Source organism: Bombina bombina, chromosome 12 (assembly GCF_027579735.1).
Source record: "Bombina bombina isolate aBomBom1 chromosome 12, aBomBom1.pri, whole genome shotgun sequence".
In the NCBI taxonomy this organism is placed as follows: Eukaryota; Metazoa; Chordata; class Amphibia; order Anura; family Bombinatoridae; genus Bombina; species Bombina bombina.
The window spans coordinates 9670718-9698445 of NC_069510.1; the positions used below are offsets into that span (position 1 = coordinate 9670718).

At 39.0% G+C, this 27728-nt stretch overlaps 1 protein-coding gene across 6 annotated transcripts in view; it reads right to left on the reverse strand.

Moving 5' to 3' along the window:
* Positions 1-27728, reverse strand: part of RAPGEF1 (Rap guanine nucleotide exchange factor 1) — a 270865-nt gene that overhangs the window by 27246 nt on the left and 215891 nt on the right. For all 6 annotated transcript variants that reach the window (XM_053695533.1, XM_053695530.1, XM_053695528.1 and 3 more), the window contains 5 exons: positions 14395-14503; positions 14234-14309; positions 13044-13132; positions 12675-12763; positions 11951-12139 (listed from right to left, as the gene is read on the reverse strand). In XM_053695533.1, the coding sequence (XP_053551508.1) occupies positions 11951-12139; positions 12675-12763; positions 13044-13132; positions 14234-14309; positions 14395-14503 (552 nt within the window). The remainder of the gene's footprint in view (positions 1-11950; positions 12140-12674; positions 12764-13043; positions 13133-14233; positions 14310-14394; positions 14504-27728) is intronic.

Consider the following 27728-nt stretch of genomic DNA (forward strand, 5'->3'; position numbering starts at 1 on the left):
AATAGATATTCAGCAATGCCAAACCTTGTTCTGTACAGTGAGGTTTTACAGTATTTAGAACCTTGTGTCTCCTCCTTACAGTAATAGATATTCAGCAATAACAAACCTTGTTCTGTACAGTGAGATTTTACAGCATCTAGAACCTCGTGTCTGCATCTTCTGTACAGTAATAGATATTCTGCAATGACAAACCTTGTTCTGTACAGTGAGGTTTAACAGCATCTAGAACTTTGTGTCTCCATCTTCTTACAGTGATATTCAGCAATAACAAACCTTGTTCTGTACAGTGAGGTTTTACAGCATCTAGAACCCTGTGTCTGTATCTTCTTACAGTAATAGATATTCAGCAATGACAAACCTTGTTCTGTACAGTGAGGTTTTACAGCATCTCGAACTTCGTGTCTTCATCTTCTTACAGTAATAGATATTCAGCAATGCCAAACCTTGTTCTGTACAGTGAGGTTTTACAGCATCTAGAACTTCGTGTCTTCATCTTCTTACAGTAATAGATATTCAGCAATGCCAAACCTTGTTCTGTAGTGAGGTTTTACAGCATCTAGAACCTCGTGTCTGCATCTTCTGTACAGTAATAGATATTCAGCAATGACAAACCTTGTTCTGTACAGTGAAGTTTTACAGCATCTAGAACTTTGTGTCTCCATCTTCTTACAGTGATATTCAGCAATAACAAACCTTGTTCTGTACAGTGAGGTTTAACAGCATCTAGAACTTTGTGTCTCCATCTTCTTACAGTGATATTCAGCAATAACAAACCTTGTTCTGTACAGTGAGGTTTTACAGCATCTAGAACCCTGTGTCTGTATCTTCTTACAGTAATAGATATTCAGCAATGACAAACCTTGTTCTGTACAGTGAGGTTTTACAGCATCTCGAACTTCGTGTCTTCATCTTCTTACAGTAATAGATATTCAGCAATGCCAAACCTTGTTCTGTACAGTGAGGTTTTACAGCATCTAGAACTTCGTGTCTTCATCTTCTTACAGTAATAGATATTCAGCAATGCCAAACCTTGTTCTGTAGTGAGGTTTTACAGCATCTAGAACCTCGTGTCTGCATCTTCTGTACAGTAATAGATATTCAGCAATGACAAACCTTGTTCTGTACAGTGAAGTTTTACAGCATCTAGAACTTTGTGTCTCCATCTTCTTACAGTGATATTCAGCAATAACAAACCTTGTTCTGTACAGTGAGGTTTTACAGCATCTAGAACCCTGTGTCTGCATCTTCTTACAGTAATAGATATTCAGCAATGACAAACCTTGTTCTGTACAGTGAGGTTTTACAGCATCTAGAACTTTGTGTCTTCATCTTCTTACAGTAATAGATATTCAGCAATAACAAACCTTGTTCTGTACAGTTAGGTTTTACAGCATCTAGAACGTTGTGTCTCCATCTTCTTACAGTAATATATATTCAGCAATAACAAACCTTGTTCTGCACAGTGAGGTTTTACAGCATCTAGAACCTTGTGTCTCCATTGTCTTACAGTAATAGATATTCAACAATAACAAACGTTGTTCTGTACAGTGAGGTTTTACAGCATCTAGAACCTCGTGTCTCCGTCTTACAGTAATAGATATTCAGCAATAACAAACCTTGTTCTGTACAGTGAGGTTTTACAGTATCCAGAGCCTCGTGTCTCCATCGTCTTACAGTAATAGATATTCAGCAATAACAAACCTTGTTCTGTACAGTGAGGTTTTACAGTATCCAGAGCCTCGTGTCTCCATCGTCTTACAGTAATAGATATTCAGCAATAACAAACCTTGTTCTGTACAGTGAGGTTTAGAACTTTTACGATATTTCAAACCTCATCAAATAGCAGTTTCCTTATTTACAGTATGAGCAGAGTTAAAATCCCTCTAAAGAAGAGCAGATAAGTAGTGGCTATTATTTTGATGGAAATTATTTTTCCGCAATGCTCTTCTTGATGTTAGGTAAAAATCTTGGGGGGAAAAAAGGTTGTGAGGTTTTCCTAATTTATTAAAAGTATACCTTTAAATTAACAGCTTAATAGAAATATAATACAGAAAATGTGGACAAAATATCCATTATGACCATTTAAAAAGGGCATTCAGATTGTTTTACACTTAGAAACACCACTCTATCCTATAGCTAAAAACACACAGATTCATTCCATTAACCCATTTCTGTGATCATGATCCATTATTGGTAAATCGGAGTGCTGTTAATAACAAACCTTGTTTTGTACAGTGATGTTTTACAGCATCTAGAACCTTGTGTCTCCATCATCTTAAAGTAATAGATATTCAGCAATAACAAACTTTGTTCTGTACAGTGAGGTTTTACAGCATCTAGAACGTTGTGTTTCCATCTTCTTACAGTAATAGATATTCAGCAATAACAAACCTTGTTCTGTACAGTGAGGTTTTACAGTATCTAGAACCTTGTGTCTGCATCTTCTTACAGTAATAGATATTCAGCAATAACAAACCTTGTTCTGTACAGTGATGTTTTACAGCATCTAGAACCTTGTGTCTCCTCCTTACAGTAATAGATATTCAGCAATAACAAACCTTGTTCTGTACAGTGAGGTTTTACAGCATCTAGAACCCTGTGTCTGCATCTTCTTACAGTAATAGATATTCAGCAATGAGAAACCTTGTTCTGTACAGTGAGGTTTTACAGCATCTAGAACTTCGTGTCTTCATCTTCTTACAGTAATAGATATTCAGCAATGCCAAACCTTGTTCTGTACAGTGAGGTTTTACAGTATTTAGAACCTTGTGTCTCCTCCTTACAGTAATAGATTTTCAGCAATAACAAACCTTGTTCTGTACAGTAAGGTTTTACAGCATCTAGAACTTGGTGTCTCCATCGTCTTACAGTAATAGATATTCAGCAATAACAAACCTTGTTCTGTACAGTGAGGTTTTACAGCATCTAGAACCTTGTGTCTCCTCCTTACAGTAATAGATATTCAGCAATAACAAACCTTGTTCTGTACAGTGAGGTTTTACAGCATCTAGAACCTTGTGTCTCCATCATCTTACAGTAATAGATATTCAGCAATAACAAACCTTGTTCTGTACAGTGAGGTTTTACAGCATCTAGAACCTTGTGTCTCCATCTTCTTACAGTAATAGATATTCAGCAATGCCAAACCTTGTTCTGTACAGTGAGGTTTACAGTATTTAGAACCTTGTGTTTCCTCCTTACAGTAATAGATATTCAGCAATAACAAACCTTGTTCTGTACAGTGAGGTTTTACAGCATCTAGAACCTCGTGTCTGCATCTTCTGTACAGTAATAGATATTCAGCAATGACAAACCTTGTTCTGTACAGTGAGGTTTAACAGCATCTAGAACTTTGTGTCTCCATCTTCTTACAGTGATATTCAGCAATAACAAACCTTGTTCTGTACAGTGAGGTTTAACAGCATCTAGAACCCTGTGTCTGCATCTTCTTACAGTAATAGATATTCAGCAATGCCAAACCTTGTTCTGTACAGTGAGGTTTTACAGTATTTAGAACCTTGTGTCTCCTCCTTACAGTAATAGATATTCAGCAATAACAAACCTTGTTCTGTACAGTGAGATTTTACAGCATCTAGAACCTCGTGTCTGCATCTTCTGTACAGTAATAGATATTCTGCAATGACAAACCTTGTTCTGTACAGTGAGGTTTAACAGCATCTAGAACTTTGTGTCTCCATCTTCTTACAGTGATATTCAGCAATAACAAACCTTGTTCTGTACAGTGAGGTTTTACAGCATCTAGAACCCTGTGTCTGTATCTTCTTACAGTAATAGATATTCAGCAATGACAAACCTTGTTCTGTACAGTGAGGTTTTACAGCATCTCGAACTTCGTGTCTTCATCTTCTTACAGTAATAGATATTCAGCAATGCCAAACCTTGTTCTGTACAGTGAGGTTTTACAGCATCTAGAACTTCGTGTCTTCATCTTCTTACAGTAATAGATATTCAGCAATGCCAAACCTTGTTCTGTAGTGAGGTTTTACAGCATCTAGAACCTCGTGTCTGCATCTTCTGTACAGTAATAGATATTCAGCAATGACAAACCTTGTTCTGTACAGTGAAGTTTTACAGCATCTAGAACTTTGTGTCTCCATCTTCTTACAGTGATATTCAGCAATAACAAACCTTGTTCTGTACAGTGAGGTTTAACAGCATCTAGAACTTTGTGTCTCCATCTTCTTACAGTGATATTCAGCAATAACAAACCTTGTTCTGTACAGTGAGGTTTTACAGCATCTAGAACCCTGTGTCTGTATCTTCTTACAGTAATAGATATTCAGCAATGACAAACCTTGTTCTGTACAGTGAGGTTTTACAGCATCTCGAACTTCGTGTCTTCATCTTCTTACAGTAATAGATATTCAGCAATGCCAAACCTTGTTCTGTACAGTGAGGTTTTACAGCATCTAGAACTTCGTGTCTTCATCTTCTTACAGTAATAGATATTCAGCAATGCCAAACCTTGTTCTGTAGTGGTTTTACAGCATCTAGAACCTCGTGTCTGCATCTTCTGTACAGTAATAGATATTCAGCAATGACAAACCTTGTTCTGTACAGTGAAGTTTTACAGCATCTAGAACTTTGTGTCTCCATCTTCTTACAGTGATATTCAGCAATAACAAACCTTGTTCTGTACAGTGAGGTTTTACAGCATCTAGAACCCTGTGTCTGCATCTTCTTACAGTAATAGATATTCAGCAATGACAAACCTTGTTCTGTACAGTGAGGTTTTACAGCATCTAGAACTTTGTGTCTTCATCTTCTTACAGTAATAGATATTCAGCAATAACAAACCTTGTTCTGTACAGTTAGGTTTTACAGCATCTAGAACGTTGTGTCTCCATCTTCTTACAGTAATATATATTCAGCAATAACAAACCTTGTTCTGCACAGTGAGGTTTTACAGCATCTAGAACCTTGTGTCTCCATTGTCTTACAGTAATAGATATTCAACAATAACAAACGTTGTTCTGTAAAGTGAGGTTTTACAGCATCTAGAACCTCGTGTCTCCGTCTTACAGTAATAGATATTCAGCAATAACAAACCTTGTTCTGTACAGTGAGGTTTTACAGTATCCAGAGCCTCGTGTCTCCATCGTCTTACAGTAATAGATATTCAGCAATAACAAACCTTGTTCTGTACAGTGAGGTTTTACAGTATCCAGAGCCTCGTGTCTCCATCGTCTTACAGTAATAGATATTCAGCAATAACAAACCTTGTTCTGTACAGTGAGGTTTAGAACTTTTACGATATTTCAAACCTCATCAAATAGCAGTTTCCTTATTTACAGTATGAGCAGAGTTAAAATCCCTCTAAAGAAGAGCAGATAAGTAGTGGCTATTATTTTGATGGAAATTATTTTTCCGCAATGCTCTTCTTGATGTTAGGTAAAAATCTTGGGGGGAAAAAAGGTTGTGAGGTTTTCCTAATTTATTAAAAGTATACCTTTAAATTAACAGCTTAATAGAAATATAATACAGAAAATGTGGACAAAATATCCATTATGACCATTTAAAAAGGGCATTCAGATTGTTTTACACTTAGAAACACCACTCTATCCTATAGCTAAAAACACACAGATTCATTCCATTAACCCATTTCTGTGATCATGATCCATTATTGGTAAATCGGAGTGCTGTTGTGGGAAAATGGAGTTCGAATCTTGTGGCAATTCTAAATCTCCGCTGTGTTTGACTCTAAAAGATGGTGATCAATTAGTTAATAAAAAAATGAAAAGATTGTAATTGACCCCAATATTAGCTGAAATATTGAGGCAGTTGCTGACAGTAACGATTGTACCTTTGAATAACAGCACTTCTATCTTTATCATATAAAAAAATTAATGCATTTTGAATTAATGGATTTCACTTACATAATATAATTCTGTCTTTTTTTTTTATTGAGGATAATAAAATATATATAAAAAAACAAGTGAATGAGGTTCAAATAATGTCACATATGAACAACAGTAAAAGCTTCAAATATTAACATCATTAAGTATACATAAATAAATGACATCCCTCATTATTATCTTTACTAATTTTCTTCCCCTAACTTTGATTAGGACGCTCTTTGACCTTAGTATTGTGAATTCCTTATAGAAAGGGGTTAATATTATTTCTATTAATTCGTAGCCATATCTACAGCAGCTTTAACAAAACATTTCTCGAGCCTTAAATTATAAAAATAAAAAAAAACAAAAGATAGAGTTGCAAAAAAAAGTCAGAGAGCTACAAATTATAGGCCACAATAAGTCCTATGAACAGTACCTAGGTGTATCAACATAATAGTAGTTGCAAATATATTTAGTAATTCATAGATATAAGACAAACCAATACGGGCAGAAGATTGCCAACTCACAGTGTAAATGTAGGGGGTGTGAGAAAAAAAAAATCCTAAGAATTAGGTACCTCCCACCTAAGATAAATGTATTGATAAAATCTACATAAGCTTGCTTATGTTTAATATCAAGGGTAAAGTTGGATTTTAACAGTTTCCTTAGCCAAAATTATATACATTGCCAAAACTAAAATATTTTTGTACAGCTCCAGAACATATGAACCAGGTCAGCTCCAGTTGAATTACAGCGAGGGCAATTATTCTGTAAGTTGGGGTATCAGTTATTTAAACGCGCAGGAGATATATATACCTTGTTGATTAACTTAATATGCGATTCACGCCAGGTTGCAGAAACTGTGGTATTTTCAATGTTCGCTATACTGCGTTTCAGTGTGTCCTCATCTAATGCCGGAAAATCATATTGCCACTTGGCACACAAATTGGAAGTATTAAACTCAACCGATTTGGAGAGTAACATCCTATACCAATATTTAATAGAGTGGTTTCTCATTTTAAAAAGAGACAGATCCATTCTTATACCTTAAGTAGGACCTTATGAATTGCCAGGCTTTTATAGTATGATAAATAGTATACCTTTTCTTAACTTTAACAGGAATAAACTTGTTGGGGCAGTGTAGGAGGGTGGGTAGAGAAAAAGGGTAAACCAGATTCTGCTCAGCTTTCAAATATGCAACATAAACCCCTCCAATAAGACAATCCATTACTGATTTAGTTAAGCAAATATTATTGTGAATAGCTAACCCCGGGAGATCTAGACCCACAAACTGCTTAAGTTGTGCTAACCTTTCCAAAGCAATGCGTCTTCTATCAGTCCCCCAAAGAAATACCCTAAAAGAATCTTCAAGCGACTTAATATCTCTTTTAGTTAACAAAATAGAAATATTCTGCATTAGATACAGAAGTTTAGGTAAAACAATCATTTTGATTAAATTATTTTTTGCAGTAATCGATAGAGGTAAGCCACCCAATTCATCGACATTTGTTTAGTTTTCATAATTAGAGGGGGATAATTTAAATTGTATCAATTAGTGGGATTTACACCTATTTTTATCCCAAGATATGTAATATAATCTATAGCAGTTTTAAATGGGTGAGAAGCGTTATCATGCGTTGGTTTCTGAATCCATAATATTTCTGACTTGAAGGTGTTTACTTTGTACCCAGAAAAAGAGCCAAAATCAGAAACTAGGTCTAAAATCAGTGGGATTTCTGTTTGCGTGTTAAAGAGAAATAGTAACAGCCTCTGAGTGGTATCCCAATTAATTCCTTCCTAAGAGCTATAGCCAGGGGTTGAATAGCTAGATTAAAAAGTAGCGGGGAAATCGGACAGCTCTGATGTGTCCCCTTGGCCATAGAAAAAGATTCCGTAAGGGATCCATTTAAAAAAATCGAAGAGGAAGCTTTTGCATAGATAGATTTTATACAATTCAGGAATTGGTCTTTAAACCCAAATTGGCTCAATGTAAAAAAAAATGATCCCAGGTAATTGAATCAAACGCCTTATGAGCGGCAACAGAAAGAATGGCAGAATCATATTCTGAAGCGGCTGAGCGAGATTCTAATAGAAGAATTAGCAGATGAGTTTCTGTAGGACATGAAGCCGACCTGGTCGATATGCACCAATGGAGCAATAGACTTTTTAAGTCTATAAGCTAATATGGCCGTTAAAATTTTGTAATCCAAATTTAATAAGAAAATTGGACGATGTGAGTCCATTAATTCTGGGTCTTTACCCTTTTTGGGTATTAATGTAATTGTAGAAGCAGAAAAGAAATGAGATGGCGACTTTTAGCCAGAAAAATATTCATTAAAGAGTTTCAGGAGTGTTGGGATTATTTCTATTTTCAGAAATGTATAAAACTCACCAGGTAATAAATCTGGACCCGGGGCTTTATCGAGTTTTAATATGTCTATCGCCTGGTGAATTTCTTGTTCTGAAATGGGCATATTTAAAATATCTAACGCTTCAGAAAGACAGAGTAGGCAAAGACATTATCTGCCAAAACTTAGTTTTGTTATCATAGTTCGGTTCTGAAGCAGAATATATTTGCTTAAAGTAATTAAAAGATTCTATATTAATTGATTCCGTATCGGTGATTCTAACTCCATCCCTATTAATTACTTTAACACATTTCTGGGAGTCCTGTATTTTAACACATTTAGCCAAAAATTTCCCAATCTTATTGCCATATCTATAAAATTTAGCTCTGGATCTAAGCTCCTGAATTGACGCTTTTTGTGTGTTAATAATTTCCCATTCCTGTTTAGCCTTAACATATCGCTTCCAGTTTTCTTGATTAGGGGAATTCAAATAAATATTGCATTTATTCTTGAGATAATTTGAAAGTTCAGTTTCCTTAGCATGATATCTTTTCTTGAGTCTAGCAGCATAGCTTTTAACTTCCCCTCTAACAGTTTTTGCCGCTTCCCAAAAAAATCTCACTTTTATGGCTATATGACCCCTTCTGGATGACATACTCGTGCCATTTACCAATAAGCCATTTCTTAAAATCAGCATTATTATACTATAGCTCCTAGAGGGTTTGTACTTCGACTCACTCCAGGATATTTCTAAGGCGATAGGCGCATGATCAGATATGGTAAAATCTCCAATCTGGGATTTCGGTTTAAATCCAAAAACTTTATCTGAGATTAGAAAAAAGTCGATACGAGAAAAAGACTTATATTGCTTAGATTCACATGAGAAGGCCCTACAGTTCGGGTTATGAAGTCGCCACAAAACCTTAATTCTAAGCGCACTACACATTTTTTTTCGGAGTCTCTGAGTTTTTTGCTTAACCTTAGCCTACGAACGCCCATATTCCGAGATCTATCAATGCTATTAAACGCCATATTAAAATCACCAGCGACAATTAGGTTGGAGTTAGCATGTTGTAACAGTTTGTTTTTGAGATGTCCCCAGAAGGACTCATCCATATTATTAGCCCCATATACATTACAATATATAATATAATTCTGTCTATTAGTTTCTCTGCCTGCCTTATTTTATTTATTGAAGCTTTACTTGAGTTTGCAGTGCAAGTTGGCAAAAAACATAGAGGCAACTGTTGTTTAAAGAAACCCATGAAGACTCATTTGTATGAAAAATGATTTCTCTCATATAAAGTCACATTTCCATTAAAGGGACACTGAACACAATTTTTTCTTTTGTGATTCAGATAGAGCATGCAATTTTAAGCAACTTTCTAATTTACTTCTATGATAAAATTTTCTTCATTCTCTTGGTATCTTTATTTGAAAAGCAAGAATGTAAGTTTAGGTGCTGTCCAGGGTCTGAACCAACAATTGGCTGGCTTCTTAGCTTAGATGCCTTCTTTTTCAAATAAAGATAGCAAGAGAACAAAGAAAAATTGATAATAGGAGTGAATTAGAAAGTTGCTTAAAATTGCTGCTATATCCGAATCACAAAAGAAAAATTTTGGGTTCAGTGTCCCTTTAATGTAAGTTTAAAAAAAAATCTGCATATCAACTCCTTACTCGGAATCCAATTGTCCATGAACATAAGTGAACTTGGTACTAATTTACAGTTGTGCCTTTATACGATCATATATTTAGTTCTGCAGTTGCCACATCTAAACCATAACTGTACAGCAGTTACCATTTCCTATGGAACAGCCATGGCATGGGTTGGTACAAGGAGATTGTAACTTATATGTTCAGATCTTGAAGAAATATTTATACCCCCAGCATTTCTAAAATCATCGTTTTCATTGCTTATAACATTACTAATATTCTGGAAAAAGGCTGATAAAGGTTAGAGGAGGCTAATAATGTTTTTTCATAGAAAACTAGATAAGCTTATAGTATACAAACATTTTATAACCTGAAAAAAAGAATATTCTCAGGAAAATGTATCAAGTTGGAGGCGTACAAGAATCTGTAAGCTTGCAATCTGCATTTGTGATGCTGTATTGTTTGGTGAAATTTAGGATTACACAAAAGCTGTGTTGTCCAATCCTGTCTCCTGCTCTTGATCAACCAATCGTGTGAGTGCAGAGTCTGTCAATCAACCGGAACTCACTCAATTTGTTCATTTGGAGTAATTTACCACCGCCTCTGAGGTAGCAAAGAGAATAAGAACTGCTTCTTAAATTTGTAGTTGCAAACTTACTCAAGCAAGCCTGCATCACAAAGTTTATACAAAGGCAGCTTGATACATTTTCCTCTTTAAGAATTTCACCTCTAGCTTGAAAAGAAAACAACTGGATGGATAAAAAAAAATCCAACTTCTAGCAAATGTTTTCCCAATTCTTAAAGGACCAGTAAATATAATAGATTTGCATAATTAACACATGCATTATAAAAAGACAATGCAATAGCACTTAGTCTGAATTTCAAATGAGTAGTAGATTATTTTCTGACAAATTTCAGTTATGTCTATTTCCACTCCCCCTGAATCATGTGACAGCCATCAGCCAATCACAAAATCATATACGTATATGCTGTGAATTCTTGCACATGCTCAGTAGGAGCTGGTGGCTCAAAAAGTGTAAATATAAAAAGACTGTGCACATTTTGTTAATGGAAGTAAATTGTAAAGGTGTTTAAAAATTTTTGGACAATAATGGACTTTAAATATACATTATGCCTCCTAACAGGAGCTCTATAAATGAGTATCAAAAGGAGAAACATAGATAATTGAATGCAGATAAGAGCCATAGGCCCAGCAAGTCTGCCCAATATTACCTAAAAGTATAAACGTATCTAATACTTAGGATAGCCTTATGCTTATCCCAGGCATTCTTGAAGGCGCTCACAGTGTTTGTCATTACCACCTCTTCTGTAAAGAAGATTCAGCAAATTACTCCTGAATAAACTACCCTTCAGCTTCAGATCCCTTGTTCTTGAATTTTCCTTATGTAAAATACTCACTGGCTCAGTTTTACTAAGCCCTTTAAAGGGGAATGTAAACATTGTAGCCGATTCTTGTTCTCAATCTGTGTAAAAGCAATAACATCCAACCTCAGTATTATCCCTTCTGATATGCCCAACCTGGTTTTACACCTTGTGGGACCAGGGCAGGTTCATATCAGACTTCAGTGCACTCTACAATTGAGATCTGCCTGATACTGCTAGACTGAGCTCTACCACAAATAGAATACAAAGGAATATTATAAACAGCATCACATTTATTTTCTTTTTTGATAAAAGTAATTTATATTTCCAGGATGTCTGCTACCTGCACCTATGTGAGTCACATTCTTTACTGGAAGGTATGAAATAAATGTCGGGCTGGAGAAGACATTGTCATAAACACGGGCAGTGTTCCCTCTAAGGCCAGTTTTGTGTGCGGCCCAGCAGTGAAACAGTTAATTAGGTAACCACACCCTGCAATTAGCAAACATTGCACAATGCAGGTGGAAAGGTATGGTTCTCTTGTTAACTGTTTCACTGCTGGGCTGCACACAAAACTGTCCTTAGAGGGAACACTGAACACGGGTAAAGTGTGTATAAATCTAAGTGCTCTGTATGTTTCACTGTAAGGTGTGAGTCAGCCAAAAAACAGCAGTGGTACTGACATGCCCGTCTAGAAGGGATCCTTACCTGGCTGCCACTCCCCTTGCTGCAAGAGGTTTCATGGCAGAATTGGCATGGCTGAGCATCCTCTTGTTTTCCACCTTTTCTAGGATGTTTTTGCGCAGGACTCGTGCCAGGCTGAGATCCCCTTTACACACCAGTCGAAACACCAGCTCCATTAGCAACTTCAAGATCTCATCTGTCAGTTCCACTAAACTGAAGAGGAAGAGAAGAGTGGCAAGGTGAATACAAACGGGTATCGCTGTAGGATAGGATTAAACTAGAAACTTAGACACGCTTTGCGTCTGGAGCAGCCAGATCTAATTCAGGAAATTGCATTATAACACAGGCTACCATAGATGTGTGTTACTAGCTCTCTCCCATAGTGTTACTCTTTAGATAATCTGATCCTGGAGATAGTCGCTTGTATTTTACTTTTCTATCTATATTTATACCCCCTGGGGTTAATTTCACGTAAAATGAAAATCTCTTTTAGGAATCAGCTAATTGGTTCTCAGTAGGCCTTGATAACAGAAAACAAAAGCGGCTCATATCTCATAGCAAAGCTGGGAGATGGTTTTCCTAAATCATTAATAAGTGCAGTTTTAGGATTTTACCAGTTATATATAACTGACTATACTGTATGTGACTTTAGGTCTAGCAGCTATTTAGCAATGACAAATGCCTTTTTTAGGATCAGATGTAGTGTGTACTTGTATATTGTGTGAAGGAGCCAGACCTTGACGCTTACCATAATTCATCCACCACTCTCACCAGCACAAAGAAGGTATTCTTGCTCACACGCTGCTTAAAGGTGTCCTGGAAGTGACAGAACCGCTCATATGTTGGTGAAAGGTTAAAGAACAAACAGTGATGCATGTACGTTGTTAGCTCTATAAAATCTGCATATATTTACAGACATTCAGCATGGGGAGGGAAACCAAAAGTATATGTTGTCCAACTGTAAAATGCTAAACACACCCAACATCCCAAAGTCTAGAATCCAATTTTACTTCTAACCATGCCAATTCTGCAAGTCAGCCTGATCACCCAGACTCCCCAAACCTCTGGGTGCAAGACTTCCTGATATAAAGGCGATGCACAGCAGGTATTACAAAGGATATCTGTACTGGAGCTTCTGGATCAGCTCTTCTGGAGAAATAAAGGTTCTGTAGGTAGTCAAGAAAGCTTCACAATACAAAACCAGATCTGCAGAAGAATATATAGCATAAGAGAAATATACAGAGGTACTAAGAACATGTACTCACACAACGTCTGCAAATGAGCATACACACATCCCATATCAGACCCCACACACTGAGTCCAAATAATAATACAGCTCTATGAATGTAATCCGATTAGGCCATTTCCTTCATAGGACTTAAATGCTGATATAAACAAAGTCCAGTAAAGAGAAGACAGAAGGTGGATGGAAATGTACAGAACATAGACATTTCCATATTCTATAATGGGGAAATTGGTAGAAAAGAAAATAAGGTGGAAGATAATTTCTATCTATGTTTTGCTAGAGCAAGAGAGTAAGGGAGTGAAAAATAGAGCAAGAGATTGAGATAAAGAATGAGAGAGCTGGAAAATACCATGAAGGCAAAACCTCTTACATAAAAATACAATCTTAGACACATTTAACTTCCTATAATGTATTTATGCCCCCCAATATGTGTGCGTTATGTGTAATAGTTACATGGCAGCTCACACCCCCAGTCACTTCAGACACGTGCTCTTCCTATAATGTATTTATGCCCCCCCTTATGTGTGTGTGACACCCCCAGTCACTTCAGACACGTGCTCTTCCTATAATGTATTTATGCCCCCCCTTATATGTGTGTGACACCCCCAGTCACTTCAGACACGTGCTCTTCCTATAATGTATTTATGCCCCCTCTAATAAGTGTGTGATACCCCCAGTCACTTTAGACACGTGCTCTTCCTATAATGTATTTATGCCCCCCCCCTTAAGTGTGTGACACCCCCAGTCACTTCAGACACGTGCTCTTCCTATAATGTATTTATGCCCCCCCTTATATGTGTGTGACACCCCCAGTCACTTCAGACACGTGCTCTTCCTATAATGTATTTATGCCCCCTCTTATAAGTGTGTGATACCCCCAGTCACTTTAGACACGTGCTCTTCCTATAATGTATTTATGCCCCCCCCCTTAAGTGTGTGACACCCCCAGTCACTTCAGACACTTGCTCTTCCTATAACGTATTTATGCCCCCCCCAATATGTGTGCGTTATGTGTAATAGTTACATGGCAGCTCACACCCCCAGTCACTTCAGACACTTGCCTTTCCGATCTGTCTCTGTGGCATGGACCAACAAGATGTCCCCAGAGCCCCCTCTTACGTCAGGGCCATCATCCCCCTGTGGAAGTAAGGACAGAGAGATTCAGTGTTGGCTGGGGCAGTGTTCCCTCCAATATTAGCCTGGTATCAGCAGTCTACTTTACCTCTTGCTTAAGTGTCAGCTTGGCCATTATCTCATTGTGATCAACCAGCGAAAGTTCATCTGTCTCCTCGTTTTCCTCTTCCTCTAGGTCATCAGGTGACTTGGGTGGTCTGGGAAGAGAAAGGACCTCACCTTAACACCAAACATGTATTTGTAATTAACCAAAATCTGCTAACATAACCATATATATTTACATATCAAAAATAAATGTAGAACCTTATAACATTCTATATATAAACCTAAACCTCAGAACTCTTAGGGATATGAAGTTAGAACTTCCTTTGCATATTGTTTCCAACCACATAGTTGCGCTCCGTATCTTCTTACACTAAATTTAATTCAAGCATGCAGTCAAATGTGCCTTATAAACAATGCAATATGAAAAAAACCATTCAACAGGTCCTGGTGACAGAACAAGGAAGTACAATTATATATACACACACATATATATAGCAGTTTTAGTTACATTATACTGTAGTTTCAACTGATAGATCACAAACGTCCTTTATTTACCATCACTTTAAGTCAAAATTAAACTTCCATGATTCAGATAGAGCATACAGACTGAAGAAAAAACTAAATTTATGCTTACCTGATAAATTTCTTTCTCTTGTGGTGTATCCAGTCCACGGATCATCCATTACTTGTGGGATATTCTCCTTCCCAACAGGAAGCTGCAAGAGGATCACCCACAGCAGTCTATATAGCTCCTCCCCTAACTGCCACCTCCAGTCATTCGACCGAAGACAAGCAAGAGAAAGGAGAAACTATAGGGTGCAGTGGTGACTGTAGTTTAAAAATTAAACACACCTGCCTTAAAATGACAGGGCGGGCCGTGGACTGGATACACCACAAGAGAAAGAAATTTATCAGGTAAGCACAAAATTTGTTTTCTCTTGTAAGGTGTATCCAGTCCACGGATCATCCATTACTTGTGGGATACCAATACCAAAGCTATAGGACACGGATGAAGGGAGGGACAAGGCAGGTGCTTAAATGGAAGGCACCACTGCCTGCAAGACCTTTCTCCCAAAAATAGCCTCCGAAGAAGCAAAAGTATCAAATTTGTAGAATTTTGAAAAAGTATGAAGCGAAGACCAAGTCGCCGCCTTACAAATCTGTTCAACAGAAGCCTCATTCTTAAAAGCCCATGTGGAAGCTACCGCTCTAGTAGAATGAGCTGTAATCCTTTCAGGAGGCTGCTGGCCAGCAGTCTCATAAGCTAAGCGTATTATACTCCTTAGCCAAAAAGAAAGAGAAGTTGCCGAAGCCTTTTGGCTTCTCCTCTATCCAGAGTAGACAACAAACAATGCAGATGTTTGACGAAAATCTTTAGTAGCTTGTAAATAAAACTTTAAAGCACGAACCACGTCAAGATTGTGTAAAAGACGTTCCTTCTTTGAAGAAGGATTAGGACACAGTGACGGTACAACAATCTCCTGATTGATATTTTTATTAGATACCACCTTAGGTAAAAAAACAGGTTTGGTACGCAACACTACCTTATCTGAATGAAAAATGAGATAAGGGGAATCACATTGTAAAGCAGATAACTCCGAAACTCTTCGAGCCGAGGAGATAGCTACTAAAAACAAAACTTTCCAAGATAAGAGCCTAATATCTATGGAATGCAAAGGTTCAAACAGAACCCCCTTGAAGAATCTTAAGAACTAAATTTAAACTCCAAGGCGGAGCAACAGGTTTAAACACAGGCTTGATTCTGACTAAAGCCTGACAAAACGCCTGCACGTCTGGAACCTCAGCCAGACGTTTGTGCAAAAGAATAGACAGAGCAATCTGTCCCTTTAAGGAACTTGCTGACAAACCCTTCTCCAATCCATCTTGGAGAAAAGATAATATCCTAGGAATCCTGACCTTACTCCATGAGTAACCCTTGGATTCACACCAATGAAGATATTTACACCATATCTTGTGATAGATTTTCCTGGTGACAGGCTTTCGCGCCTGTATTAAGGTATCAATGACCGACTCGGAGAAACCACGCTTTGATAAAATCAAGCGTTCAATCTCCAAGCAGTCAGCCGCAGAGAAATTGGATTTGAATGGTTGAAAGGACCCTGAAGTAGAAGGTCCTGTCTCAGAGGCAGAGTCCATGGTGGAAAGGATGACATGTCCACCAGATCTGCATACCAAGTCCTGCGTGGCCACGCAGGTGCTATCAAAATCACTGATGCTCTCTCCTGCTTGACCTTGGCAATCAGACAAGGGAGCAGAGGAAACGGTGGAAACACATAAGCCAGGTTGAAGGACCAAGGCGCTGCTAGAGCATCTATCAGCACTGCCTTGGGATCCCTGGACCTGGATCCGTAACAAGGAAGCTTGGCGTTCTGGCGAGACGCCATGAGATCCAGTTCTGGTTTGCCCCAACGTTGAATCAACTGTGCAAACACCTCCGGATGGAGCTCCCACTCCCCCGGATGAAAAGTCTGTCGACTTAGAAAATCCGCCTCCCAGTTCTCTACTCCTGGGATATGGATAGCTGATAGGTGGCATGAGTGAATCTCTGCCCAACGAATTATCTTTGAAACCTCCAACATCGCTAGGGAACTCCTTGTTCCCCCTTGATGGTTGATGTAAGCTACAGTCGTGATGTTGTCCGACTGAAATCTGATGAACCTCACTGCCGATAGCTGAGGCCAAGCCTGAAGAGCATTGAATATCGCTCTTAGTTCCAGAATGTTTATCGGAAGGAAAGCCTCCTCCTGAGTCCACGACTTCTGAGCCTTCAGAGAGTTCCAGACTGCCCCCCAGCCCAGAAGGCTGGCATCTGTTGTTACTATTGTCCAATCTGGCCTGCGGAAGGTCATACCTTTGGACAGATGGACCCGAGATAGCCACCAGAGAAGAGAATCCCTGGTCTCTTGATCCAGATTTAGTAGAGGGGACAAATCTGTGTAATCCCCATTCCACTGACTGAGCATGCAGAGTTGCAGCGGTCTGAGATGTAGGCGGGCAAACGGAACTATGTCCATTGCCGCTACCATTAAGCCGATTACTTGCATACACTGAGCCACCGAAGGGCGAGAAGTAGAATAAAGAACACGGCAGGAATTTAGAAGTTTTGACAACCTGGCCTCTGTCAGGTAAATCTTCATTTCTACAGACTCTATCAGAGTTCCCAGGAAGGAAACTCTTGTGAGAGGGGATAGAGAACTCTTCTTTTGGTTCACTTTCCACCCATGAGATCTCAGGAATGCCAGAACAATGTCCGTATGGGACTTGGCAATCTGGAAATTCGACACCTGTATCAGAATGTCGTCTAAGTAAGGGGCTACTGCTATGCCCCAAGGCCTTAGGACCGCCAGAAGTGACCCCAGAACCTTCGTAAAGATTCTTGGAGCTGTAGCTAACCCAAAGGGAAGAGCCACAAACTGGTAATGTCTGTCTAGGAAGGCGAACCTGAGAAACCGATGATGATCTTTGTGTATCGGAATGTGAAGATAAGCATCCTTTAAGTCCACGGTAGTCATGTATTGACCCTCCTGGATCATAGGTAGGATGGTTCGAATAGTCTCCATCTTGAAAGATGGGACCCTGAGAAATTTGTTTAGGATCTTGAGATCTAAGATTGGTCTGAAGGTTCCCTTTTTCTTGGGAACCACAAATAGATTTGAATAGAAGCCTTGCCCCTGTTCCTCCTTTGGAACTGGGTGGATCACTCCCATAACTAGGAGGTCTTGAACACAATGTAAGAATGCCTCTCTCTTTATCTGGTCTGCAGATAATTGTGAAAGGTGAAATCTTCCTTTTGGGGAAGAAGCTTTGAAGTCCAGAAGATATCCCTGGGACACAATTTCCAACGCCCAGGGATCCTGGATATCTCTTGCCCAAGCCTGGGCGAAGAGAGAAAGTCTGCCCCCTACTAGATCCGTTACCGGATCGGGGGCCGATCTTTCATGCTGTCTTAGAGGCAGCAGCAAACTTCTTGAACTGTTTACCTTTGTTCCAAGCCTGGTTAGGTCTCCAGACCGGCTTGGACTGGGCAAAATTTCTCTCTTGTTTTGTATTACAGGAAGTTGATGCCGCGCTCGTCTTAAAGTTTCGAAAGGCATGAAAATTAGTTTGTTTGGTCCTTAATTTGTTAGACCTATCCTGAGGAAGGGCATGACCTTTTCCTCCAGTAATATCAGAAATGATCTCCTTCAGTCCAGGCCCGAATAGGGTCTGCCCCTTGAAGGGAATATTGAGAAGCTTAGACTTTGAAGTAACGTCAGCTGACCAGGATTTAAGCCATAGCGCCCTACGCGCCTGAATAGCAAAACCTGAGTTCTTAGCCGTTAGTTTAGTTAAATGAACAACGGCGTCAGAAACAAATGAATTGGCTAGCTTAAGCGCTTTAAGCTTGTCAAGTATATCATCCAATGGGGTTTCTACCTGTAAGGCCTCTTCCAGAGACTCAAACCAGAATGCCGCAGCAGCAGTGACCGGGGCAATGCATGCAAGAGGCTGGAGAATAAAACCCTGTTGAATAAACATTTTCTTAAGGTAACCCTCTAACTTTTTATCCATTGTATCTAGGAAAGCACAACTGTCCTCGACGGGGATAGTTGTACGCTTAGCTAGGGTAGAAACTGCTCCCTCCACCTTAGGGACCGTTTGCCATAAGTCCCGTGTAGCGGCATCTATGGGAAACATTTTCTTAAAAATAGGAGGGGGAGAGAACGGTACACCTGGTCTATCCCATTCCTTAGTAATAATTTATGAAAACCTCTTAGGTATTGGAAAAACATCATTGTAAACAGGAATTGCATAGTATTTATCCAATCTACACAATTTCTCTGGCACTATAATGATGTCACAGTCATCCAGAGTAGCTAAAACCTCCCTGAGCAACACGCGGAGGTGTTCAAGCTTAAACTTAAATGTTGACATATCAGAATCAGGTTGAAGCATCTTCCCCGAGTCAGAAAAATCACCCACAGAAAGAAGCTCTCCTGCCTCAGCTTCTGCATATTGTGAGGGGATATCAGACATAGCTACTAAAGCGTCAGAGTGCTCTGTATTTCATCTAGCCCCAGAGCTGTCTCGCTTTCCTTGTAACCCAGGTAGTTTGGACAATACCGCTGTAAGGGTATGATCCATAACTGCTGCCATGTCTAATAAAGTAAACGCCATGGGCGCGCTAGATGTACTTGGCGCCTCTTGAGCGGGAGTCCCTTGAGCGGGAGTCAAAGGTTCTGACACGTGGGGCAAGTTAGTCGGCATAACTTCCCCCTTGTCAGTTTCCTCTGGTGATAAATTTTTTAAAGACAGAATATGGTCTTTATAACTTAAAGTAAAATCAGTACATTTGGTACACATTCTAAGAGGGGGTTCCACAATGGCTTCTAAACATAATGAACAAGGAGTTTCCTCTATGTCAGACATGTTTAAACAGACTAGCAATGAGACCAGCAAGCTTGGAAAACACTTTGATAAATGTAAACAAGCAAAAAATAAAAATGGTACTGTGCCTTTAAGAGAAACAAAAAATGTCAGAAATTGAAAATCAGTGATAAAAAGCAGTAAATCTTACAAAATTTTTACAGTGTGTATAATAGACTAACAGAGCATTGCACCCACTTGCAAATGGATGATTAACCCCTTAGTTTCAAAACCGGATCAAAAAAACGAAATAAACGTTTTTTAACAGTCACAACAAACTGCCACAGCTCTGCTGTGGCCCTACCTGCCCATACAACGACTTTGGAAGGCACAAAAACCCTTTAGAGAGGTCCTAAGTGTTCAGGGGACTCCTTCAGGGAAACTGGATGTCTCAAGCTGCAAAATCTAATGCGCATTTAGGCGCAAAAATAGGCCCCTCCCAACCTGTATTCACAGTGAGAGGGTCTAACAAAACTATCCCTAGGCAAAATCTAGCCAGTAATGTGGAAAAAACTGGGCCCCAATAAAGTTTCATCACCAATATGTATAAAAAAACATTTAAACACTTCCAGCAAACGTTTTATTTTTCAGTAATGTGAGAAAGTAATAAGAATATTACCTTTTAAAGCAAGCATGATACTAGTCGTTATTAAATCACTGTAATCAGGCTTACCTTAAATAAATCCGGTATTAACAGAATTTTCTAGCATATTCATTTCTCTAGAAAAATTTAAACTGCACATACCTCATAGCAGGAGACCCTGCACGCCATTCCCCCAGCTAAAGTTACCTCATCTCTTCAGTTATGTGTGAGAACAGCAATGGATCTTAGTTACAACCTGCTAAGATCATCAAAAACCACAGGCAGACTCTTCTTCTACTTTCTGCCTGAGGCTAAAATAGTACAACTCCGGTACCATTTGAAAATAACAAACTTTTGATTGAAGATTAACTAAATAAATTCACCACATCTCTCTAGCTACTTCCTTTCTTGTCGAGAGCTGCAAGAGAATGACTGGTAGTGGCAGTTAGGGGAGGAGCTATATAGACAGTTCTGCTGTGGGTGATCCTCTTGCAGCTTCCTGTTGGGAAGGAGAATATCCCACAAGTAATGGATGATCCGTGGACTGGATACACCTTACAAGAGAAAAATCCTCCTTACTACTGAGGTATGCTAAGGAGTATGCACATTATTTTAGCACTATATGCCAGCAGTGTTTGCAATAAGGCTTGTAACAATGTGTGTATATATATATATATATATATATATATGGGGAACAAAAAGCGAGACAAGTAGAAGGCGCTGTACTGTGGGGGTAAAGAAGAGATATAGAGGTGAATCTAATATCAATCTAGAAGGTGGATTCCTCCGGGAGCAAAAAAACATAATTTATGTAAGAACTTACCTGATAAATTCATTTCTTTCATATTAACAAGAGTCCATGAGCTAGTGACGTATGGGATATACATTCCTACCAGGAGGGGCAAAGTTTCCCAAACCTTAAAATGCCTATAAATACACCCCTCACCACACCCACAAATCAGTTTAACGAATAGCCAAGAAGTGGGGTGATAAGAAAAAGTGCGAAGCATATAAAATAAGGAATTGGAATAATTGTGCTTTATACAAAAAAATCATAACCACCACAAAAAAGGGTGGGCCTCATGGACTCTTGTTAATATGAAAGAAATGAATTTATCAGGTAAGTTCTTACATAAATTATGTTTTCTTTCATGTAATTAACAAGAGTCCATGAGCTAGTGACGTATGGGATAATGACTACCCAAGATGTGGATCTTTCCACACAAGAGTCACTAGAGAGGGAGGGATAAAATAAAGACAGCCAATTCCTGCTGAAAATAATCCACACCCAAAATAAAGTTTAACAAAAAACATAAGCAGAAGATTCAAACTGAAACCGCTGCCTGAAGAACTTTTCTACCAAAAACTGCTTCAGAAGAAGAAAATACATCAAAATGGTAGAATTTAGTAAAAGTATGCAAAGAAGACCAAGTTGCTGCTTTGCAGATCTGGTCAACCGAAGCTTCATTCCTAAACGCCCAGGAAGTAGATACTGACCTAGTAGAATGAGCTGTAATTCTTTGAGGCGGAGTTTTACCCGACTCAACATAGGCAAGATGAATTAAAGATTTCAACCAAGATGCCAAAGAAATGGCAGAAGCTTTCTGGCCTTTCCTAGAACCGGAAAAGATAACAAATAGACTAGAAGTCTTACGGAAAGATTTCGTAGCTTCAACATAATATTTCAAAGCTCTAACAACATCCAAAGAATGTAATGATTTCTCCTTAGAATTCTTAGGATTAGGACATAATGAAGGAACCACAATTTCTCTACTAATGTTGTTGGAATTCACAACTTTAGGTAAAAATTCAAAAGAAGTTCGCAACACCGCCTTATCCTGATGAAAAATCAGAAAAGGAGACTCACACGAAAGAGCAGATAATTCAGAAACTCTTCTAGCAGAAGAGATGGCCAAAAGGAACAAAACTTTCCAAGAAAGTAATTTAATGTCCAATGAATGCATAGGTTCCAACGGAGGAGCTTGAAGAGCTCCCAGAACCAAATTCAAACTCCAAGGAGGAGAAATTGACTTAATGACAGGTTTTATACGAACCAAAGCTTGTACAAAACAATGAATATCAGGAAGAATAGCAATCTTTCTGTGAAAAAGAACAGAAAGAGCAGAGATTTGTCCTTTCAAAGAACTTGCGGACAAACCCTTATCCAAACCATCCTGAAGAAATTGTAAAATTCTCGGTATTCTAAAAGAATGCCAAGAAAAATGATGAGAAAGACACCATGAAATATAAGTCTTCCAGACTCTATAATATATCTCTCGAGATACAGATTTACGAGCCTGTAACATAGTATTAATCACGGAGTCAGAGAAACCTCTATGACCAAGAATCAAGCGTTCAATCTCCATACCTTTAAATTTAAGGATTTCAGATCCGGATGGAAAAAAGGACCTTGTGACAGAAGGTCTGGTCTTAACGGAAGAGTCCATGGCTGGCAAGATGCCATCCGGACAAGATCCGCATACCAAAACCTGTGAGGCCATGCCGGAGCTATTAGCAGAACAAACGAGCATTCCCTCAGAATCTTGGAGATTACTCTTGGAAGAAGAACTAGAGGCGGAAAGATATAGGCAGGATGATACTTCCAAGGAAGTGATAATGCATCCACTGCCTCCGCCTGAGGATCCCGGGATCTGGACAGATACCTGGGAAGTTTCTTGTTTAGATGAGAGGCCATCAGATCTATCTCTGGGAGCCCCCACAATTGAACAATCTGAAGAAATACCTCTGGGTGAAGAGACCATTCGCCCGGATGCAACGTTTGGCGACTGAGATAATCCGCTTCCCAATTGTCTACACCTGGGATATGAACCGCAGAGATTAGACAGGAGCTGGATTCCGCCCAAACCAAAATTCGAGATACTTCTTTCATAGCCAGAGGACTGTGAGTCCCTCCTTGATGATTGATGTATGCCACAGTTGTGACATTGTCTGTCTGAAAACAAATGAACGATTCTCTCTTCAGAAGAGGCCAAAACTGAAGAGCTCTGAAAATTGCACGGAGTTCCAAAATATTGATCGGTAATCTCACCTCCTGAGATTCCCAAACTCCTTGTGCCGTCAGAGATCCCCACACAGCTCCCCAACCTGTGAGACTTGCATCTGTTGAAATTACAGTCCAGGTCGGAAGAACAAAAGAAGCCCCCTGAATTAAACGATGGTGATTTGTCCACCACGTTAGAGAGTGTCGAACAATCGGTTTTAAAGATATTAATTGAGATATCTTCGTGTAATCCCTGCACCATTGGTTCAGCATACAGAGCTGAAGAGGTCGCATGTGAAAACGAGCAAAGGGGATCGCGTCCGATGCAGCAGTCATAAGACCTAGAATTTCCATGCATAAGGCTACCGAAGGGAATGATTGTGACTGAAGGTTTCGACAAGCTGTAATCAATTTTAGACGTCTCTTGTCTGTTAAAGACAGAGTCATGGACACTGAATCTATCTGGAAACCCAGAAAGGTTACCCTTGTTTGAGGAATCAAAGAACTTTTTGGTAAATTGATCCTCCAACCATGATCTTGAAGAAACAACACAAGTCGATTCGTATGAGACTCTGCTAAATGTAAAGACGGAGCAAGTACCAAGATATCGTCCAAATAAGGAAATACCACAATACCCTGTTCTCTGATTACAGACAGAAGGGCACCGAGAATCTTTGTGAAAATTCTTGGAGCTGTAGCAAGGCCAAACGGTAGAGCCACAAATTGGTAATGCTTGTCTAGAAAAGAGAATCTCAGGAACTGATAATGATCTGGATGAATCGGAATATGCAGATATGCATCCTGTAAATCTATTGTGGACATATAATTCCCTTGCTGAACAAAAGGCAATATAGTCCTTACAGTTACCATCTTGAACGTTGGTATCCTTACATAACGATTCAATAATTTTAGATCCAGAACCGGTCTGAAGGAATTCTCCTTCTTTGGTACAATGAAGAGATTTGAATAAAACCCCATCCCCTGTTCCGGAACTGGAACTGACATAATTACTCCAGCCAACTCTAGATCTGAAACACAATTCAGAAATGCTTGAGCTTTCACTGGATTTACTGGGACATGGGAAAGAAAAAATCTCTTTGCAGGAGGTCTCATCTTGAAACCAATTCTGTACCCTTCTGAAACAATGTTCTGAATCCAAAGATTTTGAACAGATTTGATCCAAATTTCTTTGAAAAAACGTAACCTGCCCCCTACCAGCTGAACTGGAATGAGGGCCGTACCTTCATGTGAACTTAGAAGCAGGCTTTGCCTTTCTAGCAGGCTTGGATTTATTCCAGACTGGAGATGGTTTCCAAACTGAAACTGCTCCTGAGGACGAAGGATCAGGCTTTTGTTCTTTGTTGAAACGAAAGGAACGAAAACGATTGTTAGCCCTGTTTTTACCTTTAGACTTTTTATCCTGTGGTAAAAAAGTTCCTTTCCCACCAGTAACAGTTGAAATAATAGAATCCAACTGAGAACCAAATAATTTGTTTCCCTGGAAAGAAATGGAAAGTAGAGTTGATTTAGAAGCCATATCAGCATTCCAAGTCTTAAGCCATAAAGCTCTTCTGGCTAAGATAGCCAGAGACATAAATCTAACATCAACTCTAATAATATCAAAAATGGCATCACAGATGAAATTATTAGCATGCTGGAGAAGAATAATAATATCATGAGAATCACGATTTGTTACTTGTTGCGCTAGAGTTTCCAACCAAAAAGTTGAAGCTGCAGCAACATCAGCCAATGATATAGCAGGTCTAAGAAGATTACCTGAACATAGATAAGCTTTTCTTAGAAAAGATTCAATTTTTCTATCTAAAGGATCCTTAAACGAGGTACCATCTGACGTAGGAATGGTAGTACGTTTAGCAAGGGTAGAAATAGCCCCATCAACTTTAGGGATTTTGTCCCAAAATTCTAACCTGTCAGGCGGAACAGGATATAATTGCTTAAAACGTTTAGAAGGAGTAAATGAATTACCCAATTTATCCCATTCCTTAGCAATTACTGCAGAAATAGCATTAGGAACAGGAAAGACTTCTGAAATAACCGCAGGAGCTTTAAAAACCTTATCCAAACGTATAGAATTAGTATCAAGAGGACTAGAATCCTCTATTTCTAAAGCAATTAGTACTTCTTTAAGTAAAGAGCGAATAAATTCCATCTTAAATAAATATGAAGATTTATCAGCATCAATCTCTGAGACAGAATCCTCTGAACTAGAAGAGTCCAAAGAATCAGAATGATGGTGTTCATTTAAAAATTCATCTGTAGAGAGAGAAGATTTAAAAGACTTTTTACGTTTACTAGAAGGAGAAATAACAGACAAAGCCTTCTTTATGGATTCAGAAACAAAATCTCTTATGTTATCAGGAACATTCTGCACCTTAGATGTTGAGGGAACTGCAACAGGCAATGGTACATCACTAAAGGAAATATTATCTGCTTTAACAAGTTTGTCATGACAATTATTACAAACAACAGCTGGAGAAATAGCTACCAAAAGTTTACAGCAGATACACTTAGCTTTGGTAGATCCAGCAGGCAGTGGTTTTCCTGTAGTATCTTCTGGCTCAGATGCAACGTGAGACATCTTGCAATATGTAAGAGAAAAAACAACATATAAAGCAAAATAAATCAAATTCCTTATAAGACAGTTTCAGGAATGGGAAAAAAATGCCAAACATCAAGCTTCTAGCAACCAGAAGCAAATGAAAATGAGACTGAAATAATGTGGAGACAAAAGCGACGCCCATATTTTTTGGCGCCAAATAAGACGCCCACATTATTTGGCGCCTAAATGCTTTTGGCGCCAAAAATGACGCCACATCCGGAACGCCGACATTTTTGGCGCAAAATAACGTCAAAAAATGACGCAACTTCCGGCGACACGTATGACGCCGGAAACGGAAATGAATTTTTGCGCCAAAAAAATCCGCGCCAAAAATGACGCAATAAAATGAAGCATTTTCAGCCCCCGCGAGCCTAACAGCCCACAGGGAAAAAAGTCAAATTTTTGAGGTAAGACAAAATATGATAATTTAAAGCATAATCCCAAATATGAAACTGACTGTCTGGAAATAAGGAAAGTTGAACATTCTGAGACAAGGCAAATAAATGTTTGAATACATATATTTAGAACTTTATAAATAAAGTGCCCAACCATAGCTTAGAGTGTCACAGAAAATAAGACTTACTTACCCCAGGACACTCATCTACATGTTTGTAGAAAGCCAAACCAGTACTGAAACGAGAATCAGTAGAGGAAATGGTAAATATAAGAGTATATCGTCGATCTGAAAAGGGAGGTAAGAGATGAATCTCTACGACCGATAACAGAGAACCTTATGAAATAGACCCCGTAGAAGGAGATCACTGCATTCAATAGGCAATACTCTCCTCACATCCCTCTGACATTCACTGCACGCTGAGAGGAAAACCGGGCTCCAACTTGCTGCGGAGCGCATATCAACGTAGAATCTAGCACAAACTTACTTCACCACCTCCCTTGGAGGCAAAGTTTGTAAAACTGATTTGTGGGTGTGGTGAGGGGTGTATTTATAGGCATTTTAAGGTTTGGGAAACTTTGCCCCTCCTGGTAGGAATGTATATCCCATACGTCACTAGCTCATGGACTCTTGTTAATTACATGAAAGAAACCAACCCTGAAGCTGCTATCCCTTAGAGGGCAGAAAAGCAATTGTGCTGGCCGAGACTAAGAAAGACTCCCCTGCCAGCCCAGTGCTTATCCCCCTGTGTAAAAAATGAGTGTGAAGAGGCCGTAATAAGGGATGTGATAGCGCTGGTTGTTAGGAGACAATATGTAACACAATTATGATGTGTGACTGAATGCAAAAAATGATACAGAAAGCATAGCAAATGAAACACAATATGACAAAAAAATATATAAAACACACTATAAGATTGAGTGGAAAGCTGGATATAAAATGTCCCAAATGCTGGAGCACTTATATGCTGTATGTACACAGTTGTGAAATTCGAGACTTTGGTTATGGGTGAAATGCAAACTTACAGAAAGGAACCTCAATCATATGAGGTAAGGCAACCGCACATCAGGAAATTACTCTCAGTAGGCTTGGCCCCTTAGGGTATAGGGGAAACTTCCAGATCAGCGAGCTTGTCTTTTTTTCCTTTCTGTTATCCAAGTGTAGGTGAAACTTCGGGGAGTTTGAGCCCTTGTTTCCTCTGCCTCTTTTAGTATGGGTCCTCTCAGGATAGTAGTGTAGACGCAGATATGGGATGCCAGGAATCAGGTGATCACCAGTTGGGTAGAGTATCAGTGGAGAAATTGTCTAGTCCTGGAATCTGAGTCACTCAAGAGCAGGGTGACCTTGGAAGG